The 27,222-nt window shown below is 38.0% G+C and overlaps 1 protein-coding gene and 1 long non-coding RNA gene across 2 annotated transcripts; both read right to left on the reverse strand.

The window, feature by feature from the left end:
• Positions 1-1,036: 1,036 nt before the first annotated feature.
• On the reverse strand, positions 1,037-4,336 carry LOC311279663 (B-cell receptor CD22-like; the record flags this gene model as incomplete). Its single annotated transcript, XM_084391299.1, has 11 exons — positions 1,037-1,347; positions 1,473-1,536; positions 1,687-1,767; positions 1,913-1,958; positions 2,289-2,370; positions 2,453-2,701; positions 2,815-3,069; positions 3,158-3,412; positions 3,501-3,749; positions 3,848-4,189; positions 4,294-4,336. 11 exons carry the CDS (start codon positions 4,334-4,336, stop codon positions 1,343-1,345), a joined length of 1,671 nt encoding a protein of 556 aa, XP_084247425.1. The 3' UTR covers positions 1,037-1,342.
• Positions 4,337-8,956: 4,620 nt separating this feature from the next.
• On the reverse strand, positions 8,957-27,046 carry LOC311284077. The gene is made up of 6 exons (XR_014626154.1): positions 26,801-27,046; positions 18,150-18,195; positions 17,924-18,004; positions 17,710-17,773; positions 17,510-17,588; positions 8,957-9,188 (listed from the first exon to the last, which is right to left on the reverse strand). It is a non-coding gene; the product is annotated as an uncharacterized lncRNA (long non-coding RNA).
• Positions 27,047-27,222: the final 176 nt, after the last annotated feature.

Below are 27,222 nucleotides of genomic sequence, written 5' to 3' on the forward strand. Positions count from 1 at the left end.
CGCGCAACCGCGCCGTTCACAGGGGATGTCTGGAGCGGACCGTCACGGGGCTGGCTTTCTCTCTCCCTCTGTTCGAGCCGCGCAAACTGCGCTGCTCACAAGGGAGGCTGGAAGCGGATGGTTGGGGTTAGTTTTTCTTTACGTTACAAGAAAGCTACCCTACCCCTGCGCCCCATTCACGCGTCACTCACCGGCGAAAGGAGAAAAGTGTTTACAGTCCCGTCGAGACCGGACTGACCTCATTTCTCACACATGTCTCAGTTCCCTGATCAGGCGACTGGAAATGTCTATACTGCAGCAAACGTGCCTGTTTTTTAATACACGCACGCCTGCAAGCAAACGCCGAAGAAAACATGTTGACGCTCTTTATATGCTCGTGCATCTAAAAGCCTTTGTGTTTCCCCCCTGTGGCTCAGTGGCGGAATCCTAGGTTTTTTCACACGGGAGACCGGTGTTCGAATCCCGGTCTAACGGCAGATAAATTATGCCGCCAATGCTTCGTTCTGTCAGTTCCCTGGAAGGCGACTGCAGACGTGCATTTTGCAGCCGACGAGCGCGTTGTACAACCCGCTCGCCTGCACCCAGACACCGTTTCTATGGTTCCCGTGCGTCACTGGCGAAAGGAGAAAAGAGTGTTCTAGTCCCGCTGCGGCCGGGCCGATCTCAATTTCTCACACATTTCTCATTCCCCTCTGAAATTCAGGCGACTGGAAATGTCTTTATTGCAGTGAGCGAGCCTGTTGTTACACGGTGTAACAACAGGCTCGCTCACTGCAATAAAGACATTTCCAGTCGCCGATGCTGCTATTGTGTTATTGGTATTGAGTTATATGTTTGGTAATAAAAAGTTAAACTGGCAAAAACAAACGTTTTTTTTTTCTCAGGGTCGGGGTGGGGGGCATCATAAAGGAATTATGCTTAGGGCACCAAAATGGCTGGCAGCGGCACTGGTCTTTAACATTTGTTATGCTGTTATTCTTGATTTACTGAATGACAGAAAAGTGTGGAATTTTACACTAGAGCCTTATTTTTTTCTGCATTTTATTGGAAACATGAACAATACCGATACTCACGGTCAAAAACATTAATAATCTCAATGAAGTAAAATTCATACATGATAAAAAAGCATAAAGAGAAACACACAGCCTAGTGATTACACAGTTTTACATAAATCATTAACTGTTTACTTTCATTATCACACATCCATCTATAAAACGATCCCTTAATTACTTCAGTCACACATCATCATGACACTCCTGTCAATCATTCAGGGCTCCTCCCACAAAGAGATGCATAAAGGCTGTAATATTTACTGTGTCCAAAACACTACAGCCTCTTCTTGTTAGGCTGAATAAGAAAGAAAGAAAGTGAAAACATTAATATTAAAATATGTCAATAAAAGCATCAACAACATTTGTCAAGAGGAAAGGCTAATAGATTGGGTTTTGTCTCTATCTAGTGGGTATTCTTACTTGCTCGAAGATTTTCATACAGAGACGAGTCCAGTTCAGGTTTACTATCATCAAGTTGAGCAGCCTTTATGAACGAAGACAAAGTAAAAACAGGAGTGTGTTATTTATATTCCCATATACTTAGTCAATATAGATATGTTCACACTGGCATTGAGCGTTTCATTTCTTTTGGCTAAAGGTGAAGAGAGTTTAGTCTTCTGTAAGAAACACTTACCATTACATTCTCATACACAGGATCACTCAATTCAACATCATAAGCGTCACGTCTGTCATGATCAGGTCTGGAATAATTCATCTTTGCCAATAAAGAAAAAACAGAATAAAGAGAAAATAAATAATGTCTATAAACAACTCACTAGAAAAAGTCACTAATTCAGACTTTCACTTTTAGTTACAAATGAATTTAGTAAACTACTGAAAACCAAAAAAAAATTTCTCACCTGAGATTCCTGTGTGTCATTTCTCTTTTTCATCCACCTGTTTCTCCTTTAAAGACAATGATTTGAAACAATTACAACCAATCAGAACCTATTTGATGATTAATACACAGATATGATTTGAACCAATGGTATTTCTCTAGGACGTGGCACTGCCACTTTGAATGTGATGAAATCTGGTCTATCTTCAGGATTTACTGCAGTAATGAGCTTAAGATTTCATTATTCAATAACTAACTGAGTAGCTGTCAGTGTGGAAAGATAGGATGGGAAATTTTGCCTTAGTTCACGTTCATCATGACGTCTCACTGAATTCACAACTTTCTAACTCAGTCATTCATTCACACACACGAGAGAGTACCACAGACACACATCTTACCAAATCACTAACATCGTAATGATAACTGCAGCTCCACAAACCCCTCCAATGGATATGTATAATATCACCAGACGTCCTGCAACTGAGACAAAAGAGTAAAACATCTGAACAGATTCATTTGAGTCACTATAGAAAGAGTAATGTAAGTATATGAGCCGCTCTACCTTTAACAGTGACAGTTACAGCGTCTGATCTCTGAGATCCATGTTGATTGTGAGCCTGACAGTAGAAGAGTCCACTCTGTAGTGCACTGAAACTCTGTCCAGATCCAACAGCTGAGGGTTCATTCTCCTTAAACCAGCTGAAGTTCAGAGCAGGAGGGTTTGAGTCACTGATGCAGTTCAGAGTCACTGAATCTCCCTCCACTATTACACCAGATCCACTCATCAACACTGACACGCTCCTGGGAGGATCTGATAACAATCACCAAATTATTTAAGACCTCTGACACATTTTTAAAATGACAAATATGAACCAAATTAATCAAAACAGAGAATTAGCATCTAATGTTTTATAATAAACTCACACATGACGTTTAAAGTCACAGCATCAGAGTATTTCTCTCCATGTTTATTGATGGACTTGCACTTGTATTCTCCACTGTCATCAGAGCTGATCTTTGAGATGCTGTAGATTCTTCCAGATCCTACAAACGTTCCTCCTTTAAACCAGTTGATTTCTGCAGGAGGGTTTGAGTCACTGATGCAGTTCAGAGTCACTGAATCTCCCTCCACTATTACACCAGATCCACTCATCAACACCGAGATGCTCCTGGGAGGATCTAAAGACAAAAATTAAAATGCATAACAAATACTAGAAAATTATGAATTTGAAGTTTTTTAATAATATGTAGGTGATCATTAACTCACACATGACGTTTAAAGTCACAGTAACAGAGTATTTCTCTCCATGCTCATTTCTGGACTTGCACTTGTATTCTCCACTGTCATCAGAGCTGATCTTTGAGATGTTGAAGATTCTTCCAAATCCTACAAAAGTTTTTCCTTTAAACCAGCTGATTTCTGCAGGAGGGTTTGAGTCACTGATGCAGTTCAGAGTCACTGAATCTCCCTCCACTATTACACCAGATGGACTGATGAACACTGAGACGCTCTTTGGAGGATCTAACACAGGACAAAAAATAAAACCTTAAATCATCTAATTCAAACACAATCTCCTAATTTTAAAAAGACTAAATGAATCTGTACTCACACATGACATTGAGCTGAACAGCAGGAGAGATGTGAGTGTGTCCGTCTACAGCACAGCTATATCTGCCTGAATCCTCTCTTCTGACTGACTGCAGCAGGAGTTCATTGTTTCTGTCTCTTCTCTCAGTTAATGGCTGTGAGTTTCTGTACCAGATGAATGTTGCTCTGTCAGTCAGAGCGCAGCTGCTTTTACATCTCAGAGTGACTGAATCTCCCTCTGTCACTCTCTCAGGAGACTCCACCTGAAGATCTGAACACAACACACACATTATATCTAGTGCTGCAGTCATACACTGATTATTATTCAACATAATGCACAGTAGAAGAGATAAACCTCATCAAAGTCACCTGTGACAGTAAGAGTCACTCCAGGATCACCAATATATTTTCCATCTTTATCAGTTGTGAATCTGAAATAGTACATGTGTGAATCCTTCAGTGTCACATGACTCAGTCTGATGGTGCAGTTCTGCTGTTTATCTCCCAGATACTGAAGCCTCTGACTGTATTCAGGGTCCTCAGAAAGATCTGGAGGCTCAACACCCTTTATAGACTTATTGGTCCAGAACACTTTCATGATCTGATGTCCAGTAGGGTATGTATAAGTGCTTCTCATTATCACTGTTGAGTCCTTTAGTGCACAGATGTGTGAAGGACTGTAACTCACACCCCAATCAGCACTAGAAACCCCTGAAACACAGAATTCATCCTGAACAATTTAGCAGCAGCTTGTGCATATAACATTGCAGTATCAAATGTATCTTGAGTGTTTCTGAAGTGTTACATTGACTAACCATGAATCATGAGAAGAACGATCAGAGGAAGAGGAGGAGCCATTCTGACTGATGTCACTATCAACACCTACAACAAATGTACAGTGGCTTATTTTTCAACTTAAAGGGACAGTTACATAAATATAGCCATTATGTTTATGACAGTGTCTTAAGATCTAGAATGATAGATCAGAGCAGTTAGTCTTACTTTTCGGTATCAGATTAGTCCAATGTACGTTTTTATGTAACTGACGTAAAGTTATGAACAGTTTTAAAGAAAAAATGTGATGACTAACTTGTAAGACTAGTCCTGGTGGTTTATGCAAGTCTTGTCGTTTCTGTCTCATTGTTACACATTAAGTTTTTCATATTCTCATTGCATTAGATGTTTCATCAAATATATTATACAGTATATATGTCTGTGGCGAGGGCGGTGTGGTTCAGTGAAGTCTGCAGCGGGATAGAGAGACTGGAGACGAGCGGTGAGTAAGCAGGTCAAGTGCAAAACTACAAACACCTGTGTCTTGATGCAGTAATTGGACTGGAGAAACGGATAAAAGCCACTGGGAAGCTGGGAGATTCTGAGAGAGAGTGGGCTGAGGAGTCGTGCGCTGATTCATTTCGTGTGGCGCATTCGCACGGGATCAGCGAAGCCTGTGATTTTACTCGAATTTACTGACTTATCTCCCGGAAATGATGTTAATAGGCTATTGCTTGCAAATGTATTGTTGTTATTAAAGGTCTAACTGTAGGATATATCATAAGCAGAAGAATGTTCCTCACCGCATGCTGCTATACATGTCATCCATCATCTAATCATTCTTTTTGTTTTTGCTCTTCTGATGGTTTTCAGCTTTCTCTTTCTGCAAATTGTATAGTTGTATCGTATCATGGTGTACAGTGATATGACCCAGCACCCAAAATACTACCAAAACACTCAAACGCAGCCTCCATTCTTCACGAAAGATGGATAAAAAAGCGCACAGGAAACAAAAACCTTGAAAAAATGATAAACGACCTGCCAAATCACAGAGATGCCGATTCGCACGGGACTAATATTATCACAGGACCTCGGTGTTCGGCGAAATATGGTTGGTCATTTGCGGGGGAATTTTTACTTTACAAATTACAGACATGACCGATTCGCACGGGATTAAGATCAAAAGCACTATTCGCACGGGATTAGTATTATCTGGGGACCTCGTGTGATTTAGAAATTACCCCCCCACGTCTGAATTTCGTGTGGCGCATTCGCACGGGATAACCGAAGCCTGTGATTTTACTCGAATTTACTGACTTATCTCCCGGATATGATGTCAATAGGCTATTGCTTGGAAATGACTTGTCGTTATAGGTCTAGCTGTATGATATATCATAACAGAAGAATGTTCCTCACCGCATGCTGCTATATGCAGTGGCGTAACTTTGTTTTAAAAAGTGGGTGTGGGACGGGTTTTAACGGGGGAGGGGGGGATTTATGAATGCTAAATCATAAATCGATGTAGGCTTATGTACAATAACATTACGATGTCCAGCAATCGATTTAAATAGTGCATTGGGTTTAATTTGTCGTTTAATGAGGTTTGATAAATGTTGTTTATGGTGAGAATTTTCACGTGAATAAATACATAAATCCGTTAAACAAAGTGTATAGTAAAATGGTCTAGTGGAAGAAGCCAAGCGCGTCAGAGGTTCTAGGTTCTAATCCACACTCGTTTTTTTTTTTTTTTTTTATCAAAACCGATTATGTTTATCAGTGGTTGTATATCAAGGCAAGCATACGTTTGTATGCATTTTCTTTTGTAATTTCACCGGAACGAATAGTGTGTCTCCACAACGGATTGAAGCGCGCGTCCGAGTGAAGACTGTGCGCGAGCCACAAGAGAACACAGTATCCGCGCCACTGATCGCAGCGGCAACGAGCACTTTGATCACTTGATTTCAAAAACAACACATTTCAGCGCTAGATCGCCTCTTACAAACGAACTAAATGAATGCTCTGCTAGTTAACTGGAGATGTTTTATTTATTTGTATTGGTACATTCGTGCCGCGAGATGTTTCAAAAGTGGTGGGGACAATATCGACCTTAGCAAAAAGTGGTGGGGACATGTCCCACCCGCAAATTACGCCTATGTACAGTATATATGTCATTCATTCATCTCCATCTAATCATGGTTTTCAGCTTTCTCTTTCTGCTAATTGTATAGTTGTATCATATCATGGTGTATAGATATGACCCAGCACCCAAAATACTATCAGAACACTCCAACACAACCTCCATTCTTCACGAAAGATGGATAAAAAAGCGCACAGGAAACAAAAACCTTGAAAAAATTATATAGGCACCCTGTTAAATCACAGAGATGCCGATTCGCACGGGACTAATATTATCACAGGACCTCGGTGTTCGCCGAAATATGGTAGGTCATTTGCGGGGGAATTTTTACTTTACAAATTACAGACATGACCGATTCGCACGGGATTGAGATCACAGACAACCTCCGCAATTATTACAAATTACAAGAGGTCACCAGGTAATACTAATCCCGTGCGAATAGGGCATTATTGCGTTCATTGCAGTAATTGTCATGGAGAAAAGCCACTGGGAGATTCTGAGAGAGAGTGGGCTGTGTCTGTTCCAGAGCAGACTTTATGATACTTTGATCTACTGAGAAATGTCTGTAAGCTCAGAGAACACAGATGAAGACACTAGCTCAACATAAACCCCCTGTATCTTGACTATAGCTGTGCATGCACATGTGCAAGTGTGTGGGTTACCTAATGTAGCATCAGTGACCTCATCTTCCTTTTCTTATGAAAATTGAGCACCATCTATTTTGAGATTGAACAGAAAACTAAAAGAGAAATACACTCTAGTTCTTAGCTTAAAGTCAAACAGAAATCAATGAAATATCTTTATTTCTGCAAGAAAATGACAGCAACCATCATTTCCGCACTGCTTGAGTACGGAACTGTCTAACGCCTTTCCCCGTCCCCTTTGATTGACAGCAGCTTTCATTATATAGTCACCCTGTATTATACAGTTACTTGTTGTTAAAATATTAAAGTTGTAAGGTGTTTGTCACCAACATACAAAACAGTGCTAGAGAAAACATTGTGCTATTGGACTTTTGATTTTAAACCATATAGTTACCGAGACACAGCCCTGTGACAACTAGCCCCAACCAATCTCCCATAAATCCCCCACACTTAAGATATTTGACAGAACAGTTATAAAATCATGCTCTTACCCGTTTCACCAACACCAGTGACCAGTGACAGCACTACAAATGATCAGGATGAAACCAGTATTGGCGTTTTCACACTCTGAATGACACATGATTAACACATTATATTTTAACATGAGCTTATGACACCTCACCTAGTGCAGATCGAGCAGAGGAAGAGTTTTACATTATAATAACATTAGTCTAAAGGCATAAAAGTTAAGCCGAGAGAAACTTTACGTTGGTCAATAAAGATGCTCATGTAATAATGTTTTCAAACTTGGGAATATCTATTTTCAATAAGTTGCATACAGATAGTAATGACAAGGAACCTGTTCTTAGGAAACAGAGAAAATAATTGCTTTAATAACTGTACTTTAATTTGCATATGCAGACTAACTATCCTAGCTTGTAAAACACTGGAAGGTATTGCAGTAGCAGTGACGTCAAAACACACATTTCATCTCCAGCATCGCCAACTGTGCACTTGATAAAACTCCAATTTACTCATTAATAGCAATCTGGAAGTTAAATAAAGAACTTTAAACACGCTGATGAAGCAGAATTGATTCATCTGAATGTTTTTATCATGATAACTATTACGTTTTTTTAATGTGTCAGTTGCCTTGTCCTTCTTGAATGCATCACGTCTCTAAACATGGTTACATACTGTTTCCTCTTTTGTAGGTGAGAAAAACAAATGCATGAACTACTGACATCAGCATCACAGTGTTGATCACATGACCTTCATAAGCGATGGAGAGACACTGAGGGACGTGACACCGAAGAGGAAGAGGAAGAGGAAATCAGTCCTGTCAGAGTAACGCTTGAGGCCTTTTCACATATCAAATATTTCAGCTCTAGTAATGGAAGTCCTGGCTTCTAAATAAAAGATCCAAATTGGGAATTTTATGGACAAACCTGAAATAAACACTTTTTTTTTAGCATCAGAAACAACATTTATGAATCTTTATGGATCATGTAAAATGTTAATGTTGATTTGAAATATGTTATTAAAATGTGACTTTGGCCAACAGTTTTTCAGGATATTTCGCCCTTCAAGCCTATAGGAGTTGGTCTTGCATGAGCGAAAAAGTGTTCCTGTCTGAAAGGGTTGCAAATAAACTAACTTTCCTTGAAAGGGACTTTGATTATGCTGTATCACCAAAAGGTGAAGGTCCAGTAACTAAAGTCGGCACTTAAAGAGAATTTAAGACTAACTTCACCTCCATATTGTGAAGCATTTTGTGAAGTGGGATTTGTTGATTGGATTGTGAAAAGTCGGCATTGCAAGGATCCATGGGTACTAGTATTGACACTAGTAATTTATTGAATAAAGATGAATTCCAAATGTTAAGTATTTAAAGTGAATTTAATATTTAAACAGTTGTATTTCTACACAGAGCTTAAAAATGTTTAAGTGACTAAACATTATAACTAATAAACAATTAGCTAATAAACAATTAGCTTTACCTATAAGCAAGTATAATCAAACAAGTCACAACGCATAAAGCAACAACATATTTCCATGATGACATTATTTGCCGGCCACAAGCCTTTGATTTCCACTTGAATCCATTGTCATATTTTCCTGATTCTTTTCAAAACACTCCTGTCAGGCTCCACCCACACAGTTACATGAAGACTGTAATGTTTTGGTGTGTGCCATCGTCCACCACAGCATATTCCTGTAAGAAATTGGACAAAAATTAGATCCATTTATCAAGTTTAACAATTTTGAAATGTTTAAACTGCACACTCATAGTGTTCCTGCACTGGTGTCGAGAGAAGGCCGACAGAGTAGGACATTTACCGTATTTTTCTGAAAGTAAGACGACCCTGATTATAAGACCCCACTTTTTCAAGATGTACCTTTTGGAAAAAAGCTTTTTGAGGGCCAAATCATGTCTTTTATAAAGAAAGTAATTTACTTTGAAAATAATTTTCATATTGCATATTTTTCATATTCCAAAGGTCATAAATCACAGGTGTTTGATCTGCATTATTATCACAATTATTAGGGGTTCAAGCACGAAGTGCTGAAACCCTATTGTAATTGCCCTGATTTTTATTATTTTTCTTCCGCCGTAAAGCGCATCGTGCAGCCCAAACCGTAAGTGCTGGAGACTTGAAACTTGGCCAGATGGTAGTACAAAAATCGAGGAGAGGTTCAGAGATTATGACCCCGATTGGCCCATAGGTGGCGCTACAGCGACCAAAAGCACTAAACTGCTCATAACTCCTAGACCGTATGTCGTAAGTGTCTTATATCATTGGAAAGCTGGACTCATGACGAACAAAACGTATATCTCCGATTTAATTTCCGGTATGCAAATTTTTCCGCCATTTTGAATTTTGTCAAAAAACTACTTTTGCATACTAGTCCAAGGTTTTTCGCCCGATCGGAACCAAACTAGTACAGAAATGTTCTCTGGAGTCTGACTATCAATAATTATCAAAAAAAAAGTTTAAATTTCGATTCATGGTCGCTAGGGGGCACAAAATGAACATTGTGGGAGGAGCCTGTTTTACTAAAATGGCTATAACTTGAGAAGTAAATGAGGTATCTTCACCAAACTTGGAACACATGTTTATGAGTTCAATTTGGGGTCAACATAAGCAAATCGTGATGATTGAACACTACATGGCGCTATAACATGATACAAACATGAAAAGGGCTATGAGCACCTGACCGTTAGTCCGAATGACTTGAAAATTGGTATGCAGTGTCTTGGTCCAAGGTGCCTTGTATATGTATGAGGACATTGGCGTATCTCGAAAAACATGGCCGCCATCGGCCAATGAATTTGAGCACCTATTAGACAAGGTTAACGGAGGTCGATCAGAACGAAACTCGATGGGCATGTTCAGCTCATGGCCCTAGAGGTCTGTAAGAATTTTGAAAGAAATCGGCCACTAGTTGGCGCTAACGAGTTTTATGGCTCTGTAATCACGTGGTGTTACACTCATCCACACAATATGCATGTCATTTGATAGATCTCCTCATGTTGAACAACTTTGCCTCAAGAACCATTGCTGTCAACCAAACCATTCATTAACCCTCTGAGGTCGAAAAACGCGCCCGCGCGTTTTGCTGGATTTTCTTTACATTGTAGCACTTTAAACTTAAATTACTCCGTCATTTATGGTCATACAGAAAAAAGAAATATAAAAAAAGAATCTGTGATATTTCTACTTTTGTATGTGTCCACTTACAATCAAATCAAAACATTGTGCTTTTGAAAAATAAAGAAAATAAACAGCCTCTCCGTCGCGGTGAACTTTTTTTTCTTGAGCACGTCTATAAACTGAAACAAAACTCAGCGAATACTTGTCACACATTTATGAGCCATATACCTTTATAAACATTTAAGTGTGTACTTTTAAATGATTGGATTCAAACTGAAAACAAATATTCTCTGTTTAAGTAATTTGTATAAAACCAACAAGATGTCCAGCTTCTCAAACGCTTCCTAATTAGTTTTAATTTGACCACGCCTACTCGCGCAAAAGATATTCACATGCAAATCTCCACATGTAACGCGAACGCGCTCATTACCTCAAAAACAAAACACTTCATCAGTCTCTGCTTTTCGTCGAGTTTGAAAGACGTGAGCTTACATTGGCTTTACCCCAGAAGAAGAACGCGATTTGAAGACAAGAAAGATAAGGTAAGAAATTCTTACATATTAGTTTGTTATTGTTGCATAAATTTCACATTGCAGTTGAGCTGTTGCTAGATATATGGTGAATATTATAATATTTAGACCCGTGTTTACTGTTACTGTGTTTGTGGATATCTGCTCAAACGTAGATATGTATATGGTAGGCCTAACCATAATGTTTTATATTTGAGCGCGATCGCGTTTGAATGTATCATATTTTTGATCGCGATCGCGTTTGAATGCATCATATTTTGGAAAAGCAAAACGCTCTAAACGGCTTCATGTTTTTACTATTATCTCATTTCATATCATCATAACGAATGGAAACATTTGAAGTAACATGATAATCAATATATTTTTCTCTAGCTTAGTTGTTACTGAAATCTTTTTGAAAATTTATATAGGCTGCTATATTGTTATTATTTTATGCAGCACTGCACATAGCCTATACCTACAAGGCACAACAAACCTGGTGTTCATTATATAATATATTGTTGGAAACATTTGTGTGAGTGTGTGTGTGTATTCTGTGAATTTTAAAAAGCAATTTTAACCAGAAAAATCTAAAATGTATTCCCAAAATCGTGCAGGCCTTTCTCTTGATATCAGTATGTTCACTTTTTTGTTTTTTTTCAGGGCCCAGATGCCACTGAGTCCTGCTGACTTCAACATTCACAGTACATGTCTCTGTACATGAACATGGTAAAGTGAAAATCAAACACCTTGGAAATGAAAGGTATGTACAATATTTTTAGGAATGGCACAAAGGTCTCTTTCTTTGGATCATTGTTATCAATAAGTGTTTTTTTGTTGTGTATCTTTGGATTATTTTGTGTTGTAAATAAATCCAAACAATTTTAAAAGCCATTCTTTTTAAAATCTCCTCATTCTTTGTGCAAGGTTGCTCAGAATGATGGGCCCTGATAAGCTCCTAATAGGGCCATTAGGGAGTGTCTTTGTCTTTCTCAGGTGTGGAAAGCTTACATATTAATGAGGTGATCCGCCCCTCCCGCATAAAGCTTTATCACACAAAACACGTCGTAAATTTTTTAAATCAATATATTGTCTTCTCTGTATGAGCAGTCAGGGTGATTTTCACATAGTTTTACAGCAAATATTCTAGGCTACGTCATACAATTTTCAAAAGTCTTGTGAAGAAATAATCAGTATGGGTTTCATGACCTTATTTCAGTGAGAATTTTTTTTTGTATTTTCACAAACCACGCATAAATGTCATTATCTCAAAACTACAAACTTTTACACACATGCTGCTGATATATTATTGGCAAAATACACTAAAAAGCCTATAAATCCTAAATGAAAACTCAGAACTTCACAAAAATTGGTGAGCATATGTGACACAACATCATTAACAAGCAGGCATACTTTTATGGAGATCGGACCATAGGTGGCGCTATAACTGCTAAAAAGCTTTAAAACCATATATTTCCTATGGTACATTGCCTGTATTGGCTTTAAATGGTCTTTTCCATCTATTATATCAGTGGTTACATGCTTGCTAAAAAAAATGTAATAACTTTTGATGCTTTTGTGCTTAAAGGCCTTAAAGGCCTAAACTGCTTGGACCCCGATAAATGCTGCTTGCAGCTTTAATTATTATTATTATTATGAATATTCACATTTATGTTACTGTTTATTTTATAGAAAACCACAACCACACAAACCAGTCCCAGAAAACAATTGCGTCTTCGTTTTGTCTGTAATTGGACAGCCTTTGGTGGGTCAGCACCCTGAGCAGGCAACTTATTCTATATAGGTAAAAGCTATCAAGCAAAAAGCATTTTTTCTACTCCAAGAATACTTTTTGTAACATAAGAAAAAACTTCATCATAAAATGGACAGGGCAAATGAAGCAGCATCCTTCATTTGCCCGAGAATTAGTCAAACGGAGAAAGAAAGAGGAAGTAAAAAGAGCATTTCTTTAAGATGTGTGTGATTTTCACATGCAGTGAAACTTTTTATTTCTTCACAGACAGGATTGTTCACATACTGAGTTCCTGCTGAGTGAACAAATGCAACCGTGATCCTTTTTTCTTGAAATTCATTTTCAATTGGACATTGCCTATTTACGGCAGGATAAACTGATCATTCATCCCCGGTCCAGCACACCAAGACAACCAAGGCCAGCTAACATCAATACATAAACAGGTAGGCCTATGATATGTTGAAATTTTAATCCTGTCACTATTACACTGATGAACAATTTAACAGTTCAATCAAGACCGATCAGCAGTTATCTATTATCCACTTTAATAGCAGAAGTCTGTATGCCAACTTTCACAGTATCAAACACTATCTAAAACAATTGAAACAGCACTTTAACATAATTGCAATAACTGAAACGTGGATAAACAGTGAAAAAGGATCAGATTTTGAAATTGAAGGATATGAAATGTCTTCTATTAACAGAGTAAATAAGAGTGGGGGTGGTGTGACACTGTATGTGGAAAAGGATTTAAATTATAAGGTGGTGGAAAAAATGTCAATGGTGGTGGATAATTTGCTGGAATGTGTCACAATAGAAATATGTATGGAAAAAAAGAACAAATATTATTGTAAGTTGTATATATAGGTCACCAGGTTCGAATATTGACACATTTAAGGACTGTGTTGGAAAGTTTTTCTTTCTTCAAAGCAGACCAGGAGACGTTGGGATCACGTTCAAACAAAGTTATTCTTTATTGAGCGCGGCTGCGGTTCGTCCAACATTATCTGACTAAGGGAACTTTACATGGTATCTTATAGGCAATTCAGTGGGCTGTCCTTAAAGGAGCTGACCTTATACACAGCCTTAGGGATGAAGACAATAGAGTCAATTACCCCCAACTGAGATAATGGTACCCCCCAAATTGTATAAACAACATATGGTCACGAGAACTAAGACTAGGTAAACATTCACACATAGTTCAACTCTTAGTAGAAAGATCAACGACTAACAAAACCCCTTCAAAGGAAACTATGTTAAGTAAATGGATGCCCTCATGTTCACCTTGAATGCTCAATACAGTATAGTTCACCTTAGTTTTCTATGTGATGTTATGTAAGGAGATCAGCAGATCTAAAACATATTTGAAATAGATTCTTAAAATGTGTTATTCTTCAACTGGATGGAAGAAACATTTACAAAAACTAGTCAAAAAATCATGTTCATCTGTGGGGACTTCAATATTGATTTGTTAAATCCAAATAATCATAAAATGACGGAGGATTTTATTAACACCGTGTTTAGTTTAGGCCTATATCCCCAAATTACCAGACCCAGTCGAATCACTTCTCATTGTGCGACACTAATAGACAATATTTGTACAAATATCATACAAAATAATAAAGTGAGTGGATTACTAATTAATGATATCAGTGACCACCTACCAATTTTTACAGTGTATTACAATAATTACAGTCTAAACAGACAGGATAAAAAAACATTTCCAAAAGGGTCAGAACAGAAGAAACAATGGAGGCATTAAAAGTTGATCTGCTAGCACAAGATTGGGAGTTTATGGATAATGAAAAAGATGTAGATAAAGCATATGAAGAATTCCTAAGAATATTTCAATTATTATATGCTAAAAATATTTAGCAGGAAACAAAAACAAAATGATAGACCGTGGATTTCCAAGGGATTACAAAACGCCTGTAAAAAGAAAAATACACTTTATAAAGAATTTATAAAACATAGAACTATAGAGACTGAAAATAGATATAAGAAATATAAGAATAAGTTCACCGATATTATGAGAACTTGTAAGAAAGAATACTACGCAAAACTATTAGATAATACTAAAAACAATATTAAAGGTATGTGGAACATCTTAAATAATATTATTAAAAATAATACTAGACAGGCGACTAATCCACATAACTTCATTGATAATGATAAAAATATCAATAATATGGAGGATGTGGTGAATGAGTTCAATAAATTCTTTGTAAACGTGGGCCCAAACTTAGCAGAGCAAATTCCAGTTCCACAAACATTAGAAGGTAGATATAATAATCTAGTAGAAAGAAATCCCAGTTCAATATTTTTGACAGCAGTTGATGAAAAAGAAATAAAAGATATTGTTAAAGGATGCAAAAACAAACCATCCACTGATCATGATGGAATAGAGAAAAAGTAATAGAGGGGATTGCCAAACCACTAACGAACATCTGCAATTTATCATTTTCAACCGGCAAATTTCCAACAAAAATGAAAATAGCAAAAGTCACTCCTCTATACAAAACTGGAAACAGACACCACTTCACAAATTACAGGCCTGTCTCTCTACTACCACAATTTAAAAAAAAAAAATTGAAAAACTATTTAATAACAGATTAGAGCAATTCATCGATAAAAATAAACTACTCTCTGGCAGTCAATATGGATTAAAAAATAAAATAATTCAACATCATTAGCACTAACAGAACTCATTGAAGAAATCACAGACAAAAATAACTATGCAGTTGGAGTATTCATTGATCTAAAAAAAGCATTTGACACAATAAATCATGAAATATTAATCAGTAAATTGGAACGAATCGGGATCAGGGGGGTAGTTTTAAACTGGGTAAGTAGTTATCTGAGAGACAGACAACAATTTGTGAAGATAGGAGAGTATTCATCTGAATGTCTGGGCATGGCTTGTGGTGTCCCATGTTACCATGTCCCATGTTATTTTGACTCTTAAACTCTCAAAAGATTCCTCGCTTCCACTCTCTCATTTCATGTTACGTCCTTTACCCCTAGACGGGGCGTAACAGTGCCTTTAAGGCCCTGTTTACACGATGGGAAAACGCAGATATTTCCCTGCGTTTTGGCCTGTCATTTACACGAAAACGCCGTTTTTATCCCAGAAACCGATTATTTCTAAAAACTCCGGCCAAAGTGGAGATTTCTGAAAACGCCGGTTATGTGTTGCCATGTCAACTGGGAGAAACGGGGTTTTAGGTTCTCAAACGTCACATTATGCGCCAGAAAATGCTTACGTCATGTGAGCGCCCTATGTTTAGAGTTTGTTTGGCTACTATTTGATCATGGATGCTGTTAAGGTGGTACTCATTTTTACTTCTGTGCAAACGCTTTTGGCCTGTTTGCATTTGCTTCGCTGTCTGTCCACACAAACGAATCTCGCGCCATGTCTGTTGTTTTGAAAGGAACTGGAAGTCGCTCGTTGTTGTCGATTTTGAGGATTCTGATTGGCTTGCTTGGCTTTATCCTTCTCCCTACACTGCCGCCCATAGGTTTGGCATAGTTATGATGTTGCTCGACGGCGTATTTATGCGGGTTGTGTGCACGATGTTATTTTTGAAAACGGAGGGGGAGAAATATTAGTTTCTCTAAATACCCGGCTATGTGTAAATGTGGCCTAAATAACTAGTCGACCTATGTCAAATCTTCCTTTCTTGGCTAAAATTTTAGAATGAGTTGTAGCTTTACAGTTGCATAACCATCTTTCTGTCAGTAATCTTTTTGAGCAACTTCAATCTGGTTTTTGAAAATTTGCATGACTCACAAATGTTATGACTTTTATGACATGACTTTTATAGACGCCTGTTTGGTTGGTTCTGTGGTTCTGATGGTTCTGTATTTGAGTTTCAGAAGAAATTAAGGAATCTAGGAGTTATTGTTGATTGTGGTAATCATTGCTGGTTTCTTGTTTATTTAATCCACCTATGCTTTTTTGTTTGATTTATTTTGTATTTTGTTTATTAGCCTACTTTACTTGTATTGTCTTATCCTGTGCGCGCTTTGAGAAGCTCCTTTAAAGGCACTGTAGAAAACAAAATTTATTGTTATTATCGCCCGTGTTTTCTCTGGCTGGCTGCAGTTTCGCTCCGAGCGGGAGATTGAAAACCCGAAGTAGAGCTCGAGTGGTCTGTGTTTCGGTTAGTCACTCACAACTTGTTTCAGTTTGAACTGTTTTCATCGTTGTACAAGGAATAAGTTGAAACATAAGTTGCTGTATATTAAGGACTTTTTTTTTATAGAAATGTTGTTGTTCCGATTAAAAATCTTATGTAGTTTGATCTATTTTTTTCTCTCTAGCAATTTCTAAGTGTAATGGTCTTTAATATTTCTTATGCTGTTATTCTTGATTTATTGAATGACAGAAAAGTGTGGAATTTTACACTAAAGCCTTATTTTTTTATTTTATTTTTTTATTGGAAACATGAACAATACCGATACTCACAGTCAAAAACATTAATAATCTCAATGAAGTAAGATTCATACATGATAAAAAAGCATAAAGAGAAACACACAGCCTAGTGATTACACAGTTTTACATAAATTCATTAAGCGTTTACTTTCATTATCACACATCCATCTATAAAATGATCACCTGATTACTTCAGTCACACGTCATCATGACACTCCTGTCAATCATTCAGGGCTCCTCCCACAAAGAGATGCATGTTAGTCTGAATAAGAAAGAAAGAAAGTGAAAACTTTAATACTGAAATATGTCAATAAAAGCATCAACAACATCATAAGGAAAGGCTAATAGATTGGGTTTTGTCTCTATCTAGTGGGTATTCTTACTTGCTAGAAAATTTTCATACAGAGACGAGTCCAGTTCAGGTTTACAATCATCAAGTTGAGCAGCCTTTATGAATGAAGACAAAGTAAAAACAGGAGTGTGTTATTTAAATTCCCATATTCTTAGTCAATATAGATATGTTCACACTGACATTGAGCGTTTCATTTCTTTTGGCTTAAGGTGAAGAGAGTTTAGTCTTCTGTAGGAAACACTTACCGTTACATTCTCATACACAGGATCACTCAATTCAACATCATAAGCGTTGCGTCTGTCATGATCAGGTCTGGGATGATTCATCTTTGCCATTAAAGAAAAAACTGAATAAAGAGAAAATAAATAATGTCTATAAACAACTCACTAGAAAAAGTCACTAATTCAGACTTTCACTTTTAGTTACAAATGAATTTAGTAAACTACTGAACACCAAATGATTTTTTCTCACCTGAGATTCCTGTGTGTCATTTCTCTTTTTCATCCTCCTGTTTCCCCTTTAAAGACAATGATTTGAAACAATTACAACCAATCAGAACCTATTTGATGATTAATACACAGATATGATTTGAACTAATGGTATTTCTCTACAGGACGTGGCACTGCCACTTTGAATGTGATGAAATCTGGTCTATCTTCAGGATTTACTGCAGAAATGAGCTTCAGATTTCATTATTCAATAACTAACTGAGTAGCTGTCAGTGTGGAAAGATAGGATGAGAAATTTTGCCTCAGTTCAAGTTCATCATGACGTCTCACTGAATTCACAACTTTCTAACTCAGTCATTCATTCACACACATGAGAGAGTACCACAGACACACATCTTACCAAATCACTAACATCGTAATGATCACTGCAGCTCCACAAACCCCTCCAATGGATATTATTATATTTTTTTGCTCTATCTCTAACCTCTTTCTATTAAATCTCTCCTTCTGCATTTTGAGGCACACGCATACACAGCACCTTACCTGAGCCAATGAGCTTCCAGAAACCTTGACCACGTGATCTCCCCCGCCCTCAGTGCAGCGGGACACGGAGACACATGCTAAAGTTATAGTGGCATAATAAGTGTTTATATTTTGCCTAATTGACAAAATGATGTGCATGAATGCAAAAGTAAGTTTCCAATTCTTAATTATATAGTCAATGAGGAATTCATTTTCTCTTGTAACTGAGTTATCATGCCTCATAGCACCATACAAACTTTGGAGCGCTTGCAAGGTGTCAGGTTACAGCTGTGCACTGCCTATAATGCAGAAGTTACAGCCTAATCTTATTTTATTGTGCTGTATTATTGACAGTATGTTTAATTGTTGTAATTTATCATTATTATTATTATTATGAATATTCACACTTATGTTACTGTTTATTTTATAGAAAACCACAACCACACAAACCAGTCCCAGAAAACAATTGCGTCTTGGTTTTGTCTGTAATTGGACAGCCTTTGGTGGGTCAGCACCCTGAGCAGGCAACTTATTCTATATAGGTAAGAGCTGTCAAGCAAAAAGCATTTTTTCTATTCCAAGAATACTTTTTGTAACATAAGAAAAAACCTCATCATAAAATGGACAGGGCAAATGAAGCAGCATCCTTCATTTCCTCGAGAATTAGCCAAACGGAGAAAGAAAGAGGAAGTTTCACACTTCACTTCCTGCTCAGCTACTGTTCGGACGCTCTTGCTTACTGCTGCGCGCTTTGCTCTATCGCTTTTATATTTTATCTTCTATATCTTTATATTTTAGCTCCTTTTATCACCTAATTTTAACTTCAGCAAATCAGCACAGTGCTCAAACGACAAAGTTTGGATTACTACAAAAACGCAGAATTCTTCTACCCGACCAGCTTACATTCCGGGAAAGGAAAACACAACTGCCTACACTCATAAGTATAAGAGAGAAAATGCCTCTTCTGAAATCTACTTGCTGCACTAACTGCCACAGACTTTTACAAAGGATTGCAGTTCTTGAAACAAAGTTAATTACGGGGCCACCAAACCAGACGGAGCACACAACAGAGCTTCGTCATGGACAGCCTCAGCATACAGCCGGTGAGTCCCATGAAACTAGTGCTCCTCGACAGGTAGAGAAACAAGCCGATCGACTTACAAATCGATGGCACAGACAGGGAGCGAGACCCGAAGGCACTCGAGACATCAGATTGTCACGAGCATCACATATTGCCACAGTAGCATCCTCTACCCCAGATACAGCTCTGACAAGGATTGCAAACACTGGTCTCCTACCAACACCTATACATCTTGAGAACAGATTTGAAGTACTAATGAATGTAAATGAGGAATCCCCAAACGTGATGAATGTGATCGAACACAGACTGAATCAGCCTGTAGCTAACACTGATGCTAACTGGCGCTCAAGGTCAAGCAGACAGCGGGACTCAGCTCAGAGCTCAGCTGAGCCCAGGACTCTGATAGTGGGGGACTCCATAATCAGATACATTAGCAGCAGAGATACAACTACGTGCTGCCTTCCACAAGCAACAACTTCTGATGTAAACAGGGAACTTCAGAACATTCTAATGAAACATAAGACTGCAAATCGACTAATCATTCATGTGGGGAAGAATGATATTCATAAAGAGCAGTCAGAAATCCTTAAGAAGGATTTTAATGAACTTTTTGAAACACTTAAAAGACTGAAAGTTCAGACATTCATCAGTGGACCACTCCCAGCAAGAGGAACAAACAGGTTTTCACGGTTGCTTGGGCTAAATACATGGCTGAAAAAAAAACTGCAATATAAAAGGAGTGAACTTCATTGAAACCTTCAATCTCTTCTGGAGTCAGAGACAACTGTTTCATCAGGATGGCCGACATCCAAAGAAACTTGGCTCAAGAGTGCTAAAGGACAATATCTACTCAGTCATCCTTCTGCAGTGTGTGCCAATCCACTCAATCTGAACGGCACACACACACCTGGACACAGTATGAATGACCACAGGACTTCACTTCAGCAGCAAAATGAACATGATATTGACATATCACACAAGGACAATGATAACACCATTCCGCCACAACAACCTCTGCTCACGGACCAGGGTTATTATAGTTTTGCATTTTTCATTAGTTTTTATTTTTATTTCGTTTTGACTTTTTGTTTTCAAATTCAGTTTAGTTTTAATTAGTTTTTAAAGTGGGTTTGCTAGTTTAGTTTAGTTTTTATTTTTTGAAAATGCTTAGTTTTAGTTTAGTTTTTATTAGTTTTAGTGTTAGTTTTAGTCTTTTTTTGTAATTTGGGTTATTTGTCAGGGGCAAGATTCAAAAAGGTCGGAAAAAGTATTGTGTAATAACTCAACAAAAACATCATACAATTTTAGAAAAAAATTCACACCCCATTGAAATTCTTTTACCTCTTACAAAATCCACACGCCATACCAAAAATCTACACATATTCTATACAGAATTCACACCCTATACAAATACCACAGCTGTACAATTTTCACACCCTATACTAAATTTACCCTATACAGCCAATAGCCTAGTCATCTGGATTGAAGCAGCAAACATTCAGTGTAAAAGTAAAAAAATGACATAACATTATTTAATATTTGAATCACAGCTTAGGGTAGAGTGGGGGAAAACGCCCCCCTGGGGTAAAATGCCCCCCACCTGTTTTTCCCAAAATAACCACTAAAAGTAGTCAATATAGGTTTTTACTGTTGCTATGCACTACGTTGATAACGGGGATATACAAATCTCTATGGAGAAGCTGACACCAGCGACATATTTTAAGAGAAGAGGATTACATGGTAAATGCTATAATTTTCAGATATTAGTAAACAAGTGTTTAAGAGAATATTGTTCTGCAGGATATTGCAGTGATGTATGATAGATGAATAGTGAAGTCTGTAGTTTGAGATCATATGTTATTTATAAGGAATATAATTATATAATTTTTTTTTTAACATTTTTAAAAAAAGTCATAGCTTGTGGGGTAAAACGCCCCCTACGCTGAGGGGTAAAACGCCCCCCTGGGAGCATAGTTTCTCTATCATAATTACTATAATAAAATATTTCTGTCTATCAAATCCTTTGTTTTACACTTAATGCAGTATAACTAGGTGGTAAAATCAAAATATTTGAACAAAACATGAAAAAATTACCTCAAGTGAACATTAACTAGCTAGCTTGCTAGCAAAGTTAGCTCACTGATGGGAGGTAGTTAAATTTGGCTATTTTGGACATTGCTGAAATAAATATTAATATATATACATGTTTATACATTACTTGCCTTTTACTTTTAGAGATTAAAAACTATTGTCTGTTAATTTTGCTGTTGATTTATCAAGCAAACTGGTTTGTAAGAAAGGGGGCATTTTACCCCACCTTGGGGGGCGTTTTACCCTACCGCTGGGGCAAAACGCCCCCTTTGTACAAAAATATTTTCAGTCAAAATGCTAATTAATTATGAAGGCTAAGCAATATTTATATTTGGTGAATAACTCCTGCCATAGTCACTCAAAACCGGGATGGCAGTTCTAGTCACATTTATGTTTTGTTTCACTGTAATGTCACATTTTCCTTAAGGGGGGCGTTTTCCCCCACTCTACCCTATATAGTGTTTTGACATCGACAACCACAACCAAAAAGTGCATTTTACCTCAAACTTGCGACTAGTTAACTTTCTAAAGAAGGCGCAATCGCTTCTCGGGTCGACATTAACACACTGACAAAATTATATTCAGATTTTAAAATATTTTTATACCACTTTTTAATGTGTGATTGTGTAAAGGTGTTCACGAGATAGAGATACCAACCTTTCGCGAACTTGCTTTCAACGTCGAACGAACACTCGTTCTCATGGAGACGCGGTGTGCACGGAGGGGAGGGACTGTGTGTGTGTGTGTGTGTGTGTGTGTGTGTGTGTGCGCGCGCGCGCATGTGAGAGACGCATGGGGAAAGGAAATGCAGCTGAATGAATACGTCGCTGCGTGTTTTAAATAGCGTTAAAAAATGAAAGACCTTGACAAAGACGAAAACTAAGGACATTTACTCCATAATTTTATTTTATTTTAGTTAGTTTTGCCAAACACACATTACAGTTTTAGTTAGTTATCGTTTTTTTGTAATGCCTCGTTTTTATTTTTATTTCAGTTAACGACAATGTTTTTTCCCACCTAGTTTTCGTTTTTTCGTTCGTTTTCGTTAACGATTATAACCTTGTCACGGACACAATCTCAGCTGAGCCCTGCCCACAGAGCTCACCACAGACAGACTTCTCGCTTCTGCTTCTGACAGAAAATGGAAGAACTGGTGTATGCTGGAACCAAGCTATCCCACTCTTTTGCTGCAAGCCCCCAGATATCAACCAAAAAACGGCAGGCACCACTACCACCAAAGCCTGCGGGCCCAGCTCGCCCTCCCCCTCCTGTGAGAGCTCTTCGGCCTCTGCCACAACGCCAGGGCCCACACCCTCCTACATCTGCTCGAGGTGAACCAAAAACAACTGATACCAGCTCTCAGTGATATGTGTCGGGTCCCCGCTATGATAACAGTAACTTTCTCAAATGTTTACAGAACAAGCGGGAACCCAATGTGCCTGTATCTTTCTCTATTGCTGTTCAATTATAAGATAGAAAGTCTAAGGCCTTCAATAGCCGTACAGCAAACTCAACTAATCTGGTGCCTATTGCACGTCTAACTAAGATTGGTGTAGGGAAAAAAAGTAAGACTGTTAAGTTAGCACTTTTAAACATCCGCTCACTTAAAAATAAATCACTTCTAGTCAATGACTTAATAACCACAAACAACCTAGATTTTATGCTTCTGAATGAAACCTGGCTAGAAGACAGCTGCAGTGCAACAATCCTCAATGAAGCAGCCCCTCCTAACTTTACTTTTATGAGTGTCTGCAGAGCTGTAAAGAGAGGTGGGGGTCTAGCAGCTCTTTTTAAAGATATCTATCAATGTAAGCAAATATCATTTGGGAATTACATGTACTTTGAATATCTGGGTATTGTGTTAAAAGGTGCTCCACGCATTTTACTCATCATTATTTACAGGCCTCCAAAATACTCTCCAGCCTTTGCTGAGGACTTTACAGAACTGTTATCAACAATTACCTCAGAGTTTGACTGTTTTGCCATTGCTGGAGATTTTAACATTCACATTCACAAGAAATCAAAACTGTTTTAAAAACTTTTGATCTGACTCAGCATGTACATGGACCCACACACAATCGCGGACACACTCTAGATTTACTTATCAGTAAGGGTCTAAACATTTCATCGATTGTTATTAAGGATGTAGCACTGTCTGATCATTTCTGTATTTTCTTTGATATATTGATCTCTCCTGCCATTGAAGCTAGATCTGTGTCTGTCAAGAAGAGATGCTTAAATGAGAACACTAGTGTACTATTTATGAAGGCTATATCCTTAACACCAAGCATATCTGCAGACTCTGTTGATTTTCTCCTTGATTCTTTTAACTCAAAAGTTAAAAGTTTATTTGATGATATTGCTCCTGTGAAAGTCAGGAAGAAGAGTGGCAGACAAAAGGCACCTTGGAGAAACTCAACAGCAGTGCAAAATATGAAAAGACAATGCAGAAAAGCAGAGCGCATGTGGCGGAAGACAAAACTTGTAGTCCATAATAACATCTACAAAGACAGCATCCATGCTTTCAATATGGAACTGGGCAAAGCTAGACAGACTTTCTTCTCAAATATTATAAACTGGAATTTAAACAACACACGCACTCTTTTTGCTACTGTAGAGAGACTGACAATCCCCCCAAGCCAGATTCCCAGTGAAATGCTCTCAAACAGCAAGTGCAGTGAGTTTACTTCTTTCTTCCCTGAGAAAATCAATAATATCAGAAAGGTGATCAGCACATCCTTGAGTTGCACTGGGGTCAGACAGATAAGACCACCTGAGAAAGTAGTAACTTTGTCTGATTTCAAAGAAATTGATGGCAAAATCAAACCGTACACCACCTTAAAACATCAACATGCGCCCTTGACACACTTTCCACATCTTTTTTCAAAAGTGTGTTAAACAGTTTAGAAGCAGATCTTCTAGAAGTGGTAAATGCCTCACTTCTCTCTGGGAGTTTTCCAAACTCCCCTCCTGAAAAAGAGCAATCTGGATAAGACCAAATTAAGCAACTATAGACCGATCTCAAATCTTCCTTTAATAGGCAAGATCATTGAAAAAGTTGTCTTCAACCAGCTGAACAAATTCTTAAGCTCGAATGGATCCTTTGACAATTTTCAATCTGGTTTCCGACCGCACCACAGCACAGAGACAGCGCTCATAAAGATAATCGATATTCGCTTAAATACTGATTCAGGCAAATTATCAGTGCTGGTGCTACTCGACCTCAGTGCTGCATTTGACACTGTCGATCACAACATACTTCTGGACAGGCTGGAAAACTGGGTGGGGCTTTCTGGGATAGTCTTAAAATGGTTCAGGTCATACTTAGATGGGAGAGGTTATTATGTGAGTATAGGAGACCATAAGTCTGAGTGGACATCCATGACATGCGGAGTCCCTCAAGGCTCAACTCTTGCGCCACTCCTGTTCAACCTGTATATGCTCCCAATGAGCCAAATAATGAGAAAGAACCAAATTGCTTACCACAGCTATGCAGACGACACACAGCTCTACTTAGCCCTATCGCCTAACGATTACAGCCCCAATGACTCCCTGTGCCAATGCATTGATGAAGTAAACAGTTGGATGTGCTAAAACTTTCTTCAGTTAAACAAAGACAAAACTGAAGTCATTGTGTTTGGAAACAAAGATAAAGTTCTCAAGGTGAACGCATACCTTCACTCTAGGGGTCAAACAACTAAACATCAAGTCAGGAATCTTGGTGTGACACTAGAGTCAGACCTTAGTTTCAGTAGTCATGTCAAAGCAATAACTAAATCAGCATACTATCATCTGAAAAATATTGCAAGAATTAGATGCTTTGTTTCCAGACAAGACTTAGAGAAACTTGTTCATGCTTTCATCACCAGCAGGGTGGATTATTGTAATGGACTCCTCACTGGCCTTCCCAAAAAGACCATAAGACAGTTGCAGCTCATACAGAACGCTGCCGCCAGGATTCTGAGCAGAACCAGAAAATATGAACATATCACACCAGTCCTCAGGTCTTTACACTGGCTCCCAGTTAGATTTATGATTGATTTTAAAGTATTATTACTGGTATATAAATCATTCAATGGCCTAGGACCTCAATACATTGCAGATATGCTCACTGAATATAAACCCAACAGATCACTCAGATCATTAGGATCATATCAGCTAGAAATACCAAGGGTTCACTCTAAACATGGCAAGTCGGCTTTTAGCTATTATGCCAGCCGCAGCTGGAACCAGCTTCCAGAAGAGATCAGATGTGCTCCTACTGTAGTCACATTCAAATCCAGACTCAAAACACTTCTGTTTAACTATGCATTTACTGAATGAGCACTGTGCCACTGTTCGTCCGACTGTTTGTACTGTACTGTATTTTATTTTATTTTTCTAAACTGGTTTAATTATTCTTATTTCTTTTTATTATTTTAATTTCTTCTATGTAAAGCACTTTGAATTGCCATTGTGTATGAAATGTGCTATATAAATAAACTTGCCTTGCCTTGAAGTAAAAAGAGCATTTATTTAAGATGTGTGTGATTTTCACATGCAGTGAAACTTTTTATTTCTTCACAGACATGATTGTTCACATACTGAGTTCCTGCTGAGTGAACAAATGCAACCGTGATCCTTTTTTCTTGAAATTAATTTGAGTTTGATGGGACTCTATAAGATCATCTTCACTAAAACCCTTAGTCTCGCTTCCTCTTTTGTGTGTTGATAAGAGGCCTGCGAACTGCTTTAAACCTTTATGCAAATCCTGACCTGGCAGAAGCTGTATCCTGTACAACACAGACGTTTGATTTTTCTTATTCCATAATGCTTTAAGAGAACCACAAATTACCACTTTATAATTCAGGAAAACAAAGGAGGAGATTGGTTGCAACTGGGAAAGGGATTTGTCATTCCACTGCACATATGGGAATAATCTAGACTGAAGGCCAACTGCACTGCATACATGTTAAATTAAAACTAGCAATAATACTCACCTCTAAACTTGGAGTAATGGTAATGGAGGGATCGAAGGCTCGCAATATAAGTTTGCAGAGTTCTAGCTGCAAACTTACAACCGGTGTGACCAGTGTTCTAGCTGCATCTCTTCAGGCTCCGCACTGACAGCTGGATTTAGAGGGTCTGCGAAGAGGTCTATGCTTTCTAGTATGCATTAACAAGGAGGCAATAATCACTCTTGAGGTTTTTTGAAGAGCTGCATGGAACAACACTGTATTCAGCTTGTTTACATCAGGAACACACTTACTCGTGTGTAACTTGTGCATTCAGTACTCCTTGAGTCCCCCTGGTGGGCTGGATAGAACAACACAACTTTTACAATACCCTGACACATGCAAGGCTGTTTTGGTTATATATTGTGTGCGTGCGTGCCTGTGTGTGTGTGTTTGCATGGATGATT

The sequence above is a fragment of the Rutilus rutilus genome (genome assembly GCF_951802725.1).
Source record: "Rutilus rutilus genome assembly, chromosome: 2".
Lineage (NCBI taxonomy): Eukaryota > Metazoa > Chordata > Actinopteri > Cypriniformes > Leuciscidae > Rutilus > Rutilus rutilus.